Below are 17,393 nucleotides of genomic sequence, written 5' to 3'. Positions count from 1 at the left end.
TATGCTGCAAAACTAAATTGGTTTACTGTACACTAGTTATGGGACAGGCTTTTATTTATAAATATGTCCTCTAAATTAAGGTCCCCCAAAATGGGAGTCACAGGGCAAAGGGTTTGACTTACTTTTAAAAAAAGACTGAAAACACCAAAGGGTCATATATTTTAAACCACAGTGTTGTACCCAAAGCAGCCTCTGACCCCAGATGTTCTAGATCCTCGGCCCTGAACACTCTCTCCAAGCTGTCCCCATCTCAGGGGAGCTATTGGACAGCTCTGATGCTCAGAAGGATGGATTCTAGGAAGTCTGGAGCCCTCTCCTCCTCCCTCCACCGTCCCATGGAAGGCCTGGGTCTGCTCTACCTCCTCCTCCAAGGACGTGTCTCTCTTGGACAATCCCTCCACCATGTGCCCCTTTGCAGGGACCTTGTTCCATAGGTCCAACCCTCTGGGACATCACCAATCTCTTTCTCCCACTTGGATCATTCATTTCAGCACACAGACATGATCTGATATCTCCTACCACAAAAATACAATCCTGCCTCAGAACTGCAACCCTCTCCCTTCACTGGGCCATTTCTTTGCACCCTTCTTCTTCTACAACCAAACTTCTCAAAAGTCCACACCTGCTGTCTTTATTTCCTCTTCCTTCCTTCCAACTCCACTCAGTAAGGACTTGTGGGCATTTCTCCCACATGACGAATAACTGCTTTACTGAAACAGGAGGAAAGACTACAATTCTAAGTCTCCAACATCAGTTAAATTCATCTTGGGTATGTATGCGCACAAGTCAACAATGCACACAAGTCAACTGATAAGATGACAACATGAACTGCCACAATCAAGGTCCCTTGTGCAACACACCATTGGTAGAAGCCACAGATCAGAAGGCCTATCACCATTTCAGAGATGTTAAAATGAAGCAAAGCAGTTTCTATTTGATGTTTACTACCAAAACCTCAGAACTTCTCCCAATTCTACAAGGATGTAACATTTTAAGGCCAGGCACTGTAGATGAGCCATCTTTAATCCTCAGGTACTTGGTGCAAGTTTGCCTAATAAGTGTTTATAAAAACTGAAGGAATGAAGGGATGATTTAGATAGGTGAGACTTGTAACTCACCAGCTGCTGAATGACTCTCTCGACCAGTGTTGAAAATGTAATGTCCTCAGTTTCTCTGTTGTCGAACACATATTTAATCAGCTTGGCGATGGTCTCTGTATCTGTTTCTGACTCAAACTCATAGCCTTTGCTTTCCTGGAATATTTGGTTGGACAGAGTGTCAGATAATGGTTGTTGTGCAATGCTGGCCTGGCCAGCTCCCTCTCCTCCCTTATGACTTGTCCTTGGAGTGACTTAAGGCAAGAACAAGGAAAATGGGGAAGGGATGAGAAATGTTTGCCTGAATCCCACAGCCTAACACAGCTGAGTCATTGTAGTCTTCCCTGAGATCATCCCACCTCAGAAGCTTGTCCTTGCCATTAATCTGGACATTGCAAAATAACAGCAATCAAAATGATCAAATACATTGAATCAAATCCACCCACCTCCCAACCAATACCACAACCTCTTCATACTTGAAGCACTTGCCGCCTGCCTTCCCACCCCACATTCCATTTGGTGCATGAGTTGGTATGTTATTCAGTGCAGACACTTTAATAAAAAGAAGTTCATGTTTTTTTGATTCTGCTCTGACTCTGCAGCGGCCTTTGAGGTAAATGAGAATGCCCTGCTCTCTCCTCCAACAAGATCTGGGGAGGAGCCTGAGCTGGGGATGAGTTTTGTGTCTAATGTGGTGATGTGGCCAAGAGTGGACCTCAATCAGCTTCTGCCTTTTTTTCTGGAGGGAAATGAGCTGGTTGGAAAATTTCTGGGAAAGACCAATACCACTTGACTTAGATGTCACCCGGGGGAAGTATCTTACCAGAAATTTCCTCAGGTCTTTGTAATTTGTAATGATCCCATTATGGATGACCACGAATTCTGGAAGAAAAGTTTAGTCAAGAGAGAAATGCTATGAAGAAATGAAGTTCAAGTCAGATGTGAAGAAAGACAATTTGACAGCTTGAAACCTACAAACTGTTCATACAGACACTTGTGATAAGCAAACTTCACTTACAGAGATTAGAGCTGACATCTGCCATGACTACAATTTAAACCCGAGGAAATAACACATTTCTCTTTTGATAAAAAGCATCCACCAACCTGGCCGCGCACTGAGCTCTGACTTGTGGCCTACAGTAGCATGAAATAGGCTTTGGTATTTATGTCAAAAGGGATGATTAAGCCTTCATTATCTATTAACTGTCTTCACAACCATCCCGTCCTCCACTTTTTTCATATCTATTGTGACTGTGTTTCTTCACATTTTTTTCTTAACCCTGTCACATTTTCTTTCATCTCAGCCTATTGTCAACTTCTCATCATTAATTTGTTTCCTAGAATCTGTGTTTTCTTTGTGAAAACTTCTTTGTGTAATTTTTGTATGCAATGTAGTTGCTGGGTGTAAGTCTTCCTTAAAAGTATGCTTTTCAGATATCACTGATGAGTCGTTAGAGAAATTTTACAAATCTTTTCTTATTTCCCATGTTGTTTTATTTTCTTCAATTACTCATCCTGAGTCACGGCAGGCATTTCCAAATTTGGGTGTGGGGGCAATCTCCTTGGAGCCTAGCTGCTTTGGGGACACAGAATCACTGTCTGCAGTGAAGCGGGGGTTCACCCTATCATCTCAGTGGGCAGGAGGCTGGGGTTGAGGTGGCGACATTTCAGGGCACATGGTCTCGGTACAGTGTGTTACCTCAGTAACACTGTTGCTCCAGGGACCAGCCTCTGCATCTGGCTTGGGGTTTGGTTGGATGTATATCCTAGATCCTCAGCACCGTGGGGTCTATTGTCCCCCTCCTGAGCGTAGGGTGCCTGCCCCTGTAGTGGGGCATCTCATGGCTCAGGGCATGGACCAGATGCAAGGAATGGTCCCCAGCAAAGAAACCTCACTACCCAAGTCTCTGACCATGTAGGTGTATGTATAGACTGGTCCCTGTACTATCTCTGGCTGCTCTGATGAGAGAGGTGCATGGGGCCCTCCTGTTCTCTCCGGGAGGCTTTCCTTTCCAAATCGGGCAGGGTGAGCTGCCTCCAGGCACTGCAGTGTCCACAGGGGCAAAGGACACTGACCAGGGAGGTGCTGCTCTCTCCTGTGGCCTGACTTCCAAGACAATTCATGGCAGTGAGGCTTGTCAAGTGTTTAGCTAATAGTAAATACCCTACAACTACTCTTACGTGTCTGATCCCTACTCTAATATGAGGCTTGGCAAGAACCTGCATTATGCCACATTCTGGAGTCGGCTTGGGGTGGGGGATCCCAGCTGACTCCAGTGGAGTCGGCTTGGGGTGGGGGATCCCAGCTGACTCCAGAAATCATTCTCTCCACTGGACACCCTCTCGCATCATGCCCAGGTGTGGGTCATGGGGGCTTCTGACCTGACCAGGCCCAACCCAGAGTGCAGACCCACTAGAAGGCCCAGATGATGTCTTAGACCCTCGTCTGCCCTTGGAGCCCTGGGAGGAGTCAGGGATTATGCCCTCTCTCCTCATATGCCCATGTGTCCTACTGCCAGAGGCCCTGACACCCCTGGGTGCTGACCACAGAGTCCCTGAGAGCTTCCAGTGGGAACTCCAGACCTACCAGTCCTTCCCCCGTGAGAGGAGACTGGGACATCATTTAAAAGAACCACCACAAAAAGAATTGTCCTGGGGGCTCAGGCAAGTGATGTGGACCCATGGGCTGGGGCTGACATGGTGAGGGGGGAATTGGGAGAACTGGGTGGCCCTCGTTACAGGAACCAGGATTGGAGCAGGCACCTCAGACGTTAAACAAGATCAGCATTGCCACCTGCCCTGGCTCAGGACCACTCTCTTCAGGGTCAGGGATGGGTATAGCTGGACGAGGAAGGAACCCCAATCTTTCCTCAAGTGCCCAGCCCTCTGGAACACCCTGGTCCCTAACTGAGGAACAGTGCCCAGGCCTTCAACCCTTTACACCACCAAGTCCCACTCAGGCTGGGTCCCCAGAGCCAAAGGCATTCATGGGAAGTGCCACTGTTTTCCTGTGGATGCCTGCGGGGTCAGCACTATCCAGGGGTCAGGTTGAATCTGCCTCCTTTCTGGGGCCCAGTGCCAACAGTTTGGATACTCGGGGAAGACAGGGACGCTGAGAAGCCAGTTGGTGGTGGGTGTGGATCAACCCTGGCACAGGTCAGGGCCAGGCACAACCACTAGGACAGGGGAGCAAGGCTATACTACATACCGTTGCCTTTGTCTGAGCGCTGTGGGTGGCTGTTGACAGCATTGGGGACCCCGTGGGTGGCCCAGCGTGTGTGGGCAATGCCAAAGTGGGTCTCAAACTCCACTTTTAAGTCCATGCTGTCCTGTTCTAGATGAAGGAAAAATAAGTTTGCTGCACTTTAAGCATTGACATGGTACTGTTACATGAGGTGACTTCATTACATGAAGACACATCAGCTACACCAAAAGTACATCCCACCATCAACCACAAAGGCCCCATTCTGGAGAATTCTGCCAGACCCTTGCTTTAATTAGTACTTATCAGTAACCTAACTCACTTAACTGAAATAAACTTACTCTAAAAAGAAAATTACAGGTCCCTACCATAAATGGAAAAGCAGTATCATTTGCCACAAAAATTAAAATACATAAGTACTAAATATTGAAAAAAAAATTCTCAGCACACCATCACCTGAAATAAACCATCCCACACTCTGGGAAACAGTTTTGCAACATGGACTTAACCCTCCTATTTTTCCATGCTTGGGTAGGTTAATATTTTTAGTCTCCAATGCTGTTGGAATTCAAGATTTTAAAGTGACCCAGGCTGCATTTATTACTCTGACTTGGCATGTCTTTCACATACTGTAAAGTTCTTCATCAAGAGCCTTGACATTTCCTCTTTTCTTGACTAGCTGGATATGTCTTTCTCTGACTTCGTTGTTATTTCCATCGATTGCCACACCTGTAACATAAACATGATTTTTTTGTATTGGAATTTAAGTTTTGTCTCCCATGCTTCATTACAGGGAATGACCCTGGGTGAGGGCTATACAGAACTGTGGATTTATTAGTTCTTATTCCCCAGGCTTGCTGCCCAGAAGAGAACTAGACAGTGTTAGGATATTGACTTGGAAAGAGGAGGCTGTGACTGTGACAGTGCTAACCAGCAATCAGGGAACATGTGCCTGAAACCCAGGCTGTGGTTGCCTCACCTCGGCTTCTAACCAGGGTAATTCTTGGAGTTTGCCTGCAGGAGAGGTGCCACCACGTCTGCCGCCAAAGGCAGCGGGCTCATTTAAGGACATTTGTGCACTTTGCATTCTGCTACTTTAGCTGGTGTTTCCATTGCACTAGTGTTCCTGCAATCTTTCATCTGACTTGCTTTCTGTTAAGAATTTATAGGAATATATAATTATCTGGCTCTCCTTTTTCTCCTAAGGCTGCTTAATTAAAAATGGGAAACAGACTAAATATCCACCTGTTATGTGGATGAAGGAGTAAACTCTGAGATAGGCATCCAGTGGAGGACTGTGCAGCCACTTAGAAAGATTATGTTAGGAAGTGTTTAGGGTAATGGAAAAAAACAAGGTAAGTGAAAGAAGAAGAATACAAAATTACAGAATTGCATAATTATAATTAGATAAAACAATAAATATCTGCATGACACCTCTACCGTCCCCAGACCCCAGACGACCAGAGGAGGGACACAGATATTGATGGGGGGTGCTTTTGATAGATATTTTTTTACCCTTGTTTTTTCTTTCTACTTTTCTATAGGAATTTTCAAATTTCTTTAATGAACAAGCATTATGTTTATATGGCAGCAGCTTGCAGAGCCTACCTGCTGAGTCATAGCCTCTATACTCAAGCCGCTGCAGTCCCTTGATGAGGGTTTCGAAAATCTCCTTCCTTGTCCGGGGGACTCTGTAGTTCATGTAGGCGAAGATTCCTGTTAAAAGAAGGGAAAACCATATGTTTACAAAACACTTGGTTCATGTTTAGAAGAAAACACTTCTGGGGAAACAGATACCACTGGAGGCGCATCACTGAAGGGCTTCCAGGCTGCCTGCAGAAGAAGGTGTGGCCTTCCCCAGGCGTAATGGAAGAAGAGCAGAACTCCCTTCCTGCTTCTAGAAGGACATTGTATGCAGCCCTCCTGCAGTGACAAAAGGACTCACAAAGCATGTGAAGAACACACGCACACACCATGGCCTTGCAATTCCACCGTGGAGAATTTCTCCTATGGACATACTCGCAGAAGACGCCTTTCATTGTGGCAACATTTATAATAGAAAAGATCAGCAAAACAAAGCAACCACCTAGGGCCATCTGGAAGTCCCCGCTATGTGGACTCCTTGGTTTGCACAGAACACACCTGAGAAGAGTCAAAAGGAGGTCACCCCAGCCTCCTGCGACAGGTAGGAACAGGGGCTGGGGCCTTTGCTCCACTTTCCACTTGGCCCTACTGCTTGGAGCATTACCATCAATAAGCACTACTTTTATGACAGCAAACATAAAATCATCTCTTGGCCTCATAGAGAATCCTTATCTTCAAGGGAGGCCCACCAGCCTAGAAGATTTTGTTTGGCTTTATTTTCTGCATTCATATATTAAAATAACATTTTCCCAAATAGGAGGAAACAGTCATCATGTTGGTTCTTTCCAAACTCCTCCACTCCCCTGCGTGAGACTACAGACCCTTGGTCTGTCTCTATCCTGCTCTGTGAGTGTCCCATCCCATTACCCCTCTGTCCTTTTGCCCTACATGGGAAAACCTTCCCTTCTCAAAGTTCAGGTCCAACCCCACCTCCCAGGGCAGGCTTGTCCAGGCCCCGGCCAGAAGTGTTCACCTGCTCTTACATCCTGAGACATCTACTTACATCCTGAGACATCTACATCCCCTGACAAGGTCACAGGCGTCTTGGCACATGGTCCTTGTTCAATAAATGTATGTGGATAGAATGACCATGAATCTGTATTAAGCAGGGAAGCAATAGTATGGATCGTGAAAAGGGAACTCTTATTGAGAACTCACTATATGCCAGGCACTGGGCTAAGCATTGCTACACAGGTATCAATCAAAGCTCGAAGCAGTCTTAGAGGTTGGACCTGCCATTACCCTCCCCTTACCTTCTGGAACTGGGCCAGAGTCAGGAGTGGAACCAAAGAGACCTGATTTTAGGACTTAAATGATCCTAACCTCTGGGCAGCACTGCCTCGGGGATGAATAGGGTTAAAAGAAGGTTTATTTTTTCAATTTTAATTTTTATTATTTTTAAGTTTTCTCTACATTTTTCTGGGATGACAGAAAGGACTGAGCAAAATTTAAAAATTGCCAGATACCTGTAACTGCACCCCCATGTTCATTGCAGCATTATTTACAATAGCCAAGACATGGAAACAACTTAAGTGTCCATTGACGGATGAATGGATAAAGTAGCCATGGAATATATATGTAATATTTTTTTATTAATTAATTAATTTTATTTATTTATTTTTGGCCGCGTTGGGTCTTGGTTGATGTGGGCGGGCTTTCTCTAGTTGCAGCGAGTGGGGGCTACTCTTGGTTGTGGGCTTCTCGTTGCAGTGGCTTCTCTTGTTGCGGAGCACGGGCTCTAGGCGCATGGGCTTCAGTAGTTGTGGCACGTGGGCTCTAGAGAGCAGGCTCAGTAGTTGTGGCACATGGGCTTAGTTGCTCCACGGTATGTGGGATCTTCCTGGACCAGGGCTCAAACCCATGTGCCCTGCATTGGCAGGCGGATTCTTAACCACTGAGCCACCAGGGAAGCCCTATATATGTAATATTAATGGAATATCATCCAGCCATAAAAAAGGAGGAAATCCTGCCATTTGTGACAACGTGGATGAATCTTGAGGGCAATATGCTAAGTGAAATAAGTCAGACAGAGAGAGACAAATACTGTATGATCTCACTTTTATATAGAATCTAACAAAAAAACTAACTCAATAGATAAAGAAATCAGATTGGCGGTTGCCAGAGTTGGGGGATGAGAGGTGAGGGAATTAGGTGAAGGTGGTCAAAAGGTACAAACTTCCAGTTATAAGATAAATTCTGGTGATATAATGTACAGCATGGTGGCTATAGTTAATATTCTATTGTATATTTGAAAGTTGCTAAGAGAGCAGATCTTAAAAGTTCTCATCACAGTGAAAAACTTTTAGCTATGTGAGGTGATGAATGTTAACTAATCTTATTGGGGTAATCATTTTGCAATATGTATATACATATACACATATATATGTAACACATACCAATACATATATACATATACAAATCATTATGTTGTATATCTTAAACTTATACAATGTAATACATCAATTATATCTCAATAAAACTGGGGAAAAAATTTGCCAGAGATAAACCTTGGAGAGGACAACCTGCCTGCAGATAACTAAGGGATGATCGCGATTATACAGCAAACCACATGTCATATCTCTGTAATATCTGTAATGTCTCTAGATTATATTCAAGTCAATATAGTATATTTGAATGAATGATTAAATGATTTAAACTAAATGATTAAAGTAAATATTATATTCCTAAGCAGTAAGTAGGGTCACATCATATGAAATTTAACTTGCTAAAATTAATCTAGACACAGTCAAAAAAAAAGGTGATGAAATTATACAGTGCTAAAAATTATATTTTGCATTCCTAGGTACTGTATGCTACTGTACACAGGATATATTTGCACAGGAGTATTAAGGGGCAGGGTTTATATTTAAAAACACGCACACTGTGGTTTCTGAGCAGTTACAGACGTTTTCTTTTAAAAATGGCCAAGGATAATTTTGGCAGTCAGCTATTTTTGTCTTCCAGGTCAGGTGAGAAGCGCTTCCCCAGCTGAGCATCTGTGCTTCAAGAGCTCACAATTTACCCTACGCTTCAAACCTAAACACTTCTGGTCAGAGGATGTATTTTTGTCACCTTACATATATATAAAAAAAAAGACAGCTACTTTTTAATGTAAATTTTAACAGCTTCATTGGGATACAAGTCACATACCATAATATTATCCCATTTAAAGTGTACAATGCAATGGTTTTTAAGTATATTCACAGAGTTGTGTAGCCATCACCATAATCTGTGCTTAGGTAAAACTTTCTATAACATTAATTTTTCTGCAAAAAAATCAGGAAGTTCCCTGGAGGGATATCGTCAAATTCCAGTCAATGTAAAGAGCACATAGCTATGGGAGATGGCTATATGAAGGATGGAGCAACTCACAAACCATTTTTGTAGTCTTTTAAACTGCAAAACTCTCCTGGCACCTTGGGAATTGTTCTAGAGTTATACCTGCACCCTCACAAAGGGGAGCTAACAGGCATTGCAGATGACACAAAGGCCCATACACCAACTCTTTTTTTTTGGGGGGGGAGGGCTGAGGGGAGACAATGTATATTTCCAAAAGTCAAATTATTGTCTATTTTTCTCCCATAAGCATGGAATAAAAGATATATATTTTTTTATTCTATTTTGTTCAGTGGCCTTGTCTCCTTTGTTGGCTTTAAGCCTTAAAAAAATAATACATAGTTTTATATACAATCTACTGTGTTCGCCAACTTCTTTTTATTTATTTGTTTGGCCAGGATTCATCCTCTTATTCATTCTTTTCAAAATATCTAGAGGCTTTTTCCTACGTGGCATTCACTCTGTTAGGTCTTACAAATATCAAGGAAAATAAAACATATATGATCCTTATAGTCAGAATGAGAGGTGGTCATCAAACAAATATATGCATAAATTGTTTTAAATGTTTTGAAAGGAAAAATACCAACTCTTTTAAATCCGAAATTCTTTTACAAGAGCGCTGTATGTTTGCCGATTCTTCCCTGCAATTCCCCATCCTCTGGGCCAAACTTCACTTCTGAACTCACGTCAGGCACGTATGCATCTCTGGCTCTGAGACCCAGAACAGCCGCCTTGGTGGGAGGTGCTGCTGCCAGAGCCCCTGGTGGGCTGGAACTGGCTGGAACGGCTAAAGGGTCCTTGCCATCAGGACCACCAGCTGTGTCCACACCCAGCTGGGAGGCTTGGCAGCCACTCAAGCACTGTTTGGTTGATTACTGTGGTGAGAGGGGCTGCCAAGAAGTGGTTTTCAAGGTCTTTGCGCAAGAAGGCATAAATCTAATTTTTAACATGAAATCTCTTGCATACCAACCTCTGTTCAGTAAATTCTTTTAAGCACTGTCTCTCTCCTCTCTCCTCTTGGCTGGATTCTCCCTGCACGCCACCAGATGAAAGTGAATAAAACAGCACCTATACTGTGCTCTTACTATTTAACAAAATAATGAAATAGAATAAAGCTGCTTTCCCAGGAATTTTGTTTGCTATTCATATCAGAATTCCCTTCTGGAATCCCTTTCATCTGCAATAAAAGCTGCAGTGAGAATCCATTTTTTTACCTATGAAATCAGTAAAGATCCACCAGTTTGACAACAAGTGAGAGTTTAAATTTGTACACTCTCTTTGGAAGGCAATTTGGCAATCTCTCACATTAAAATGTACACATCTGTTGAACAAAGCTTCTGCACTTCTAGGAATGTATCCAACAGATATCTGTGCAGGGATTCAAGTGTGCGTGCATTAGGATAGTTGCTCAGCGCTGTCTGTGGTAGCTGAAGGCTGGGGACAGCCTGATGCCTGGCAGGGCCCAGGTAAGTGATGGCACGGTCACACGTGGCCACTGTAGGGCCACATGCAGGCAGCCCTATACAGAGAACAAGGTGAAGCTGTGTGTTCTCTTGGAAAACAGGCTACATCTCCAAGATGTGTCAAGGGGAAAAAGTGGCCTGCAGAACATCTGTAAATTACCCAAGGTGGGGCAGGGAGACACATAGCGTGTTTCTGGAAGACCCAAGGAGCAGTGGTTGCCACTGACGAGGGTGCTGGACCGAAGGCAGAAACTCCTTTCCCACTGCATGTGTCCTTTTTGTACAGTCAGGATATTTTGCCACGTGCCTGTATGTAGTATGTTACCATGTGCCGCTATATGAATTAGAGAGTGGTGGGTACAGGATTGTCAGCTAGCCCAATCAACTTCACCGTGGCTCCCCAGCTCTGCTCACCTGGAGGGACAACAGCCACAAGAAGGCAGAAAGCAGTCTGAGCACACGGTCCAATGCGTAAAAAGACAGGCTCAGGGTCACCCCGCCTGGGTTCCTCCTCCCTCGCCTGCTCACTGGTCTGTGACAGCAAGAAGCACAGAGGGTGGCAGCTACGGCCTACCACCTTTGCCAAATATTGATTTCAAATCCCAGCCCACTCCTTGCTTCTGTGTGGCCTGGAGCAAGTCACTGAACTCCCAGTGGAGCGTGGTGATGGCAGCACCTACTTCCTAGGGTTGTTGTGAGAATTCATGGGAGTCTTTGTAAAGCAAGAGGAACAGTGCCTGCTGCATAGTAAGTGTCTGTATCTGTGAAAATGGAGCAGGCAAAGAGCTTCCTCCTCCTGGGGAGCACGCGGCACAAATGCAGGTATGTATACAGCACAAGGGAAGCCCTTGAGAAATTATCATTAAATAAAACCACAAGGAAAATAGTACCAGTTTACTGGTATTTATTTTTGGCTTTCTACTTGGGGAAATGATGATTAAATCAAATGTGTGATCTGGTTACAGATTGATTAAGATGTAAATCATCCCATAAACATTTCTCTGGCCCACAGGGGCTTCATCACTGTGCTACGTGCTGTGAAGTGCCGAGATGGACCAGTCAGGGGGCCTTGCAGGGCGAGTCATGAGAGGACATGATGCACAGGGACCACCCGACCCCTCGGGAGACTTGCAGGCGGAGAGGCTGAGAGCTGAGAGGTGGGAAAGGGGCAGAAGGCTCCTGGACCGGCTCTCTGCAAAGGTGGCCGACAGCTCACCCACCTGGCCTATTACAGGCCTTCTCCTCTCCAGATTTTTAAAAAGTCACATGGCCCTGTTTATTTCCTATATAGCATTCCCTTCTTGTCTTTTGTCTGACTCCCCACTGGATTGTAACCTTCATGAGGATGGAGACCACACGTGTCTTGTTTATCTGTCTTATTCCTTGCTATATTCCCAGAACCCAGTGCAGAGCCTGGTACATTTTAGGTGCTCAGTAACTACTTTTTGAATGAATGAATGCATGAATAAATGAATGGATTGGGGGGGAGGTGTTGATCAGAGAAGGTGGCCTTTGAGCTGGGCTGGAGACAGCCACCCTCAACCATGCACAAAAAGAGAGAACCCCCAAGTGTAAGCACGAGGGACAGAAAGGCCAGAGAGGTGGGTAGTGCTGAGTCTGGTGTCCCTGAGTGTTAGCTCCTTTCACCAGGGCAGTGAGGCACTGCTGTAAGGGTAACCCTAAGACACTCAAGCACAAAGGCGTATATGCCCCAGCATTACCCACCCCCAACCATCATGCACGGTGAGGACCCTAGGACTGGAGTGGAGAGCCTTCTAGATAAATGAACCAGGTCCTGGGGAAGGATCCCAGAACTCCACTGGGTGGGATTGCAAAGTAAATCACAACCACCACTATCACGACTCATGAAGCCTTCCCATGTGCCAATACTTTCAGAACCTCATCTTGTCTAATCCTCACAATGCCTATATCCAGGCTGTGGTTCCCATGGACAGACAGGGCATCTCTGGCTCCAAGTCCAAAGAGTTGAGTAATTCACAACCAGGTCTACCTGATTGCAGGGGGCTCATCACTAATGCCCCCCAAATTAGCATAAGACCTGTCTTAGAATCCTACTCCAAGGGATGAGAAATAGCTTGCAGAGGGGGCCTGGCCCGTGGGGAGATGCCCATCTGGCCCCTGATGGACACACTCAGAGCTCCCCTGGTGAGGTCCAGACCATGTTGATACACCCTCCCCTGACCCCTGGGAGGTCACTCCTTCCCCGGGACACTCCTGCTTCTAACTCCACCTTTCTCTTCCCATCTAGCCCCCTCCCCACAGGGCAGAGCCAACCACAGCAAGGCTGGCTCCCACTACACACCTCCCTTGCCCAAGAGGGATGGCGAAATACCTCCAAGCTGGTTGGAGAGATGCCCAGCCCTGGGGCAGAGGCTGCCTTGGCCCAACCACTGCAGCTCAGTGTATACCCCTTGCCTACACTGCCATCCTAACATTCAGAGCTTCGAAACAGCTTTTCAGGGTCCCACTCTTAAAACTGATGGGAAAAGTGAGTGAGAAAAGGTTCCAAAGGTAGAAAAACCCAGATAAATTCAGAGGGACTCCAGAAGAGACTGCAGACGTGATGCAGGATGGACACGAGCCCTTTAAGAGGGGACTGTGGTCCCTTAGCCCAGCCCACCTTGGGGGTCTGGGAATTCTAATGTTCCCTCCAAATATGGCTTGAGAGATCATATAGGAACTCAGGACCAAAAGCACCACAGAGGTCCATCCATGCAGGTAGGGGCGCTTTGACCTTCAAGTGACAGATAATGACAATGACAAGATGGGCAATGTCTCTGGATTCCCAGATAGAACTAGGATCACTGAACTCCTGGAACCTTCTCTACAACCCCTGGGGTGCTCGGGGTATTGGATGGGGGGAGGGGTTGTTTGGGGCCTGGAGGATGAGGGAAGAAGGTCTAAGTTTACAGTGGGTGGGCCAGGGTCCACATTATGATTCTGTGCCTATCGTTTTGGAAAACTTCTCCATCCTTCCAAGGATCAGCTTCCCAATGAAAGACACTGCCTTCACTGTGATTGAGGGTGAACAGTCCCAGGCAGAGATACCACCTGTACCTCATACAGGGTAGGGCTCGCTCCACTGGAGCTACATCGTCACCCAGCCAGGATGGGACCCTCTCCAGACCTAGGTCACTCTTTCCACCACCATCCAATGCTTCTCAGAATTGAAGAGGTTGACCTCCTTAGTCCATGAGTCTACTAGAGATTAGATACTATTCTAAGTCCCAAATTGGAAGACATGGCCAGTTGGATTTATGCCTCATAAAATTCCTGAGTATGTGTGTGTGTGTGTGTGTGTGTGTGTGTATGTGTGTGTTTGAGTGTCAGGTATGTGTGTTGAGTGTGTATGTGTGTGAGAGTACGTTTATGTGCATGAGTTTGTGCTTGAGTGTCAGGTGTGTGTGAGTGTGTTGGGTGTGTGAGTGTGTGTGTGGCATGCCAGGGGAGGTGGGCAGTATACCCTTCCAGGTGAGGCCCCCAGGAAGGGAAGGCCACTGGGCCAGGAGCAAGGGCTGCAAAAGGAAGCTATGGCCTCTCTGGATGTCCAGATCTCCCTTGTGCAGACTGGGGAAGGCCACTTTATTCATGAAGTGGGAAGGACAATTTCTGCTGCTTCCTCACAGAAGTGAGAGTAAAGGCAGAGATCGCACAGCTGGGTCCTCTCACAAAGGCAGAGGAGTCCCCAGGCCTGGCTCAGGGTCAGGAGGGGGTTGGCTCTTCTGGGGACAGCCTTACCCTGTTTCAGGCCTCCTTGGGACTCCAAGGGTTAAAGTTACCACAACACTCTAATCCCTGAGATAACAGGGGACTCTGCTTCCTGCAGTAAATGTGGGCAAGGCATTTTTCTTTTTAATAGAAAATTCCTGGTGTCCCTGTCCTGTTAGGGTTTCACCAAAACAAAGGGGAAGCAACATACAAATACTCTTAATTGTACTTAAAAAAAACTTTCAAGAAAAAAGAAAGAAGTTCAAACTGCCAAATTCAGCTATGAAAAAGCCAGACTTCTTTTTTCCAGTGAAATATTTCCTTTGAAAATTAAAAAGAGGGAGATGACTAGATTAAATTACTTGGCTTTGCACCTAATGAATCTTCAGAACGTTCTCCCAAGAGTGTCTGTAACCTCAAGTTACTATTCCTTTATAAGCAAATTTTGCTAAATATAAAAATAACTCCTCAATTTAAAAGCACTATTTACTAATCTTATATCACAAAATCTCCAGAAGGTTTCTCAGAACTCGGGAAACCCCTGATGAATAAGACTGATGGGGAAATGGCATGATGATGGGGAGGAGGAGGAGGAGGATGTGGAGGAGGGTGGCAGGCCGTGCTGAGCCCCTGCCCAGCTGGCCGCCCAGCTGGCCTCTCTGCAGCCCTCCAGAGAGTGCCACAAAAGTCCCATAAGCAGGGGCAGGGGTGTTAGAGAGCTGCTAAGACTGGCTCCGAAGAGCCAACTGTGTGCATCTCTTCCTAACTCCATGCTCAGGGACCTCATGCTGGTGACCTGAAATTAGCCATGGTGAGAGTATTCACACCATAGAAACTGGCAAACCAAAGAGCCGGCGGTTAAACATTTATCTGCACACTACTGTGTAGGGGGCTCTGTTTCTCAAGGCTCCTGTGGCTTGGAGAGGCAACAAGCCAGGCGTCCTGACCCCAGAGTCTGTGCCCCATCAACTCCAGTCCAGTCTCTTCTGAGGCATCCACCCATGAACTGAACTGTTATAAGGAGGAAGGGAGTGTCAAATATGACAGGGTTCTGAGAGCCAAAAGAAGTTTGGGACAAAAGGATGAGCTCTCCCGAGCCAAGTAATCTCCCTGGATTGCTGTTTCCTCACCTAAGACAAGAGGCAAGTGAGCCCCCGTAAGCATTTGACAAGTGCTCGTGAAAGACTGCTGTGCAGTAAACACACTGTGTGTGTGTGTGTGTGTGTGTGTGTGTGTGTGCCCTGGCCCTTCTTGATTCTGGGGAATAAAACCATGCCTGTTTCTTGCAGAGAAGAGATGAGTGGGAAGGGTATCACGTACACACACGGAGAGCAAGATGCACGATATTTATATGACATGGGAACTGACTTCTAGAGAAAGTATGAACACTATTTGGTCCATCTGGGTGTGTGGCATGATGCCAGTGAAGGAAGGGGTATTTAACGGATGCCTACATTCACCTTATGACTGGGACCAGAGGAGTTGGGTGTGTGTGGTGCAGGCGATGCTGGTAGCCCTCTGGTCAACATTCTTGTAGCCATCTGGGATTGGCAACACTGGACTATTCTTGCAGAAGGTATCCGAAAGCAAGAACCCAACTGTAGCAGGATGAATAATCGTCCTCAAAAATATTAGGTCTTGGGCTTCCCTGGTGGCGCAGTGGTTAAGAATCTGCCTGCCAGTGCAGGGGACACGGGTTCGAGCCCTGGTCTGGAAAGATCCCACATGCCGCGGAGCGACTAAGCCCGTGAGCCACAACCACTGAGCCTGCGCGTCTGGAGCCTGTGCTCCGCAACAAGAGAGGTCGCGACAGTGAGAGGCTTGCGCACCGCGATGAAGAGTGGCCCCTGCTCGCCGCAACTAGAGAAAGCCCTCGCACAGAAACGAAGACCCAACACAGCCAAAAAATAAATATAAATAAATAAATAAATTTATATTAAAAAAAAAATTAGGTTTTAACTCCTAGAATGTATCTGTAAATGGAAAAGTGTCTTTATAGATGTGATTAAGTTAAGGATCTTGAGATGGGAGATTATTCTGAATTATACAGATGGGCCCTAAATGAAATAACAAGTGTCCTTATAAAAGGGAAGCAGAAGGAGATTTAATATGGAAGAGGAGAAAGTGATGTGACCATGGAAGAGGAGACTGGAATGAGTAGCCACAAGCCAAGGAATGCCGGCAACCACCAGAAGCTGGAAGAGGCAAGGAACAGATTCTCCCCTAGAGCTTCTGGAGGAAGTGGGGCCCTGTTGGCACCTGCATTTTGGCCCAGTAAAACTGATTGTTGGACAACTAGTCTCCAGAACTGTGAGAAAAATAGATTTATGTTGTTTTAAATCAGCAAGTTTGTGGCAATTTGTTACAGCAGCCAGAGGAGCTAATACAAAAGATGATGAATTCAAGGCAAGGGCTTTACCTTCTAGCAAAAACTAAGAATTTTTTCTTCTTCAAGTCTTTTTTTCCCACCTCATAGATGACTAAGTGTAGTAATGAAGGACAGGGAAGATTTAAGAATTCATAGACGGGACATGCAATCTGTTTTGTCACATCCCCAAGCATGCATGCCGCCATGCCCTTGCATATGCTGTGCCCTCAGCCTGGCACACCTATCACCCTCTTCTCTCTGTAGAGCTCATACTTGAAATCAGGCCTGTGACACTCTCCCAGGTCCCTCTCTCTCTTCTGGGGAAAGTCAGTGTCTCTGCCTCCATTGTGCTGGGGTCCCAACCTCAGACTGCATGGGGGCCATCAGGTACCATCAGTGAGTGGTGCAGCTGGGTCAGGGTGGGAGAAATGGGGAGCTTGCACCTGTCATCCCAGGGATCACTGTAAACTATTCAGAAACATGGACTCAGAGTTGCTCATCTTCGGATTTTTTCAAGAGAAGTCAAAGTCCTACCTATTTATGTGAAATCTCCC

General features: G+C 45.9%; 1 protein-coding gene across 1 annotated transcript in view; it reads right to left on the bottom strand.

Annotated features, from left to right (window-relative positions):
• GFPT2 (glutamine-fructose-6-phosphate transaminase 2) overlaps positions 1-17,393 on the bottom strand; it is a 47,527-nt gene that overhangs the window by 27,224 nt on the left and 2,910 nt on the right. The window contains exons 2-6 of the mRNA XM_059917884.1: positions 5,908-6,015; positions 4,930-5,028; positions 4,306-4,431; positions 1,921-1,979; positions 1,119-1,253 (exon numbers count right to left, since the gene is read on the bottom strand). Of these exons, the coding sequence (XP_059773867.1) occupies positions 1,119-1,253; positions 1,921-1,979; positions 4,306-4,431; positions 4,930-5,028; positions 5,908-6,015 (527 nt within the window). The remainder of the gene's footprint in view (positions 1-1,118; positions 1,254-1,920; positions 1,980-4,305; positions 4,432-4,929; positions 5,029-5,907; positions 6,016-17,393) is intronic.

Source organism: Balaenoptera ricei, chromosome 3, assembly GCF_028023285.1.
Source record: "Balaenoptera ricei isolate mBalRic1 chromosome 3, mBalRic1.hap2, whole genome shotgun sequence".
NCBI classification, from domain to species: domain Eukaryota; kingdom Metazoa; phylum Chordata; class Mammalia; order Artiodactyla; family Balaenopteridae; genus Balaenoptera; species Balaenoptera ricei.
This window is presented reverse-complemented; position numbering and strand designations above follow the sequence as displayed.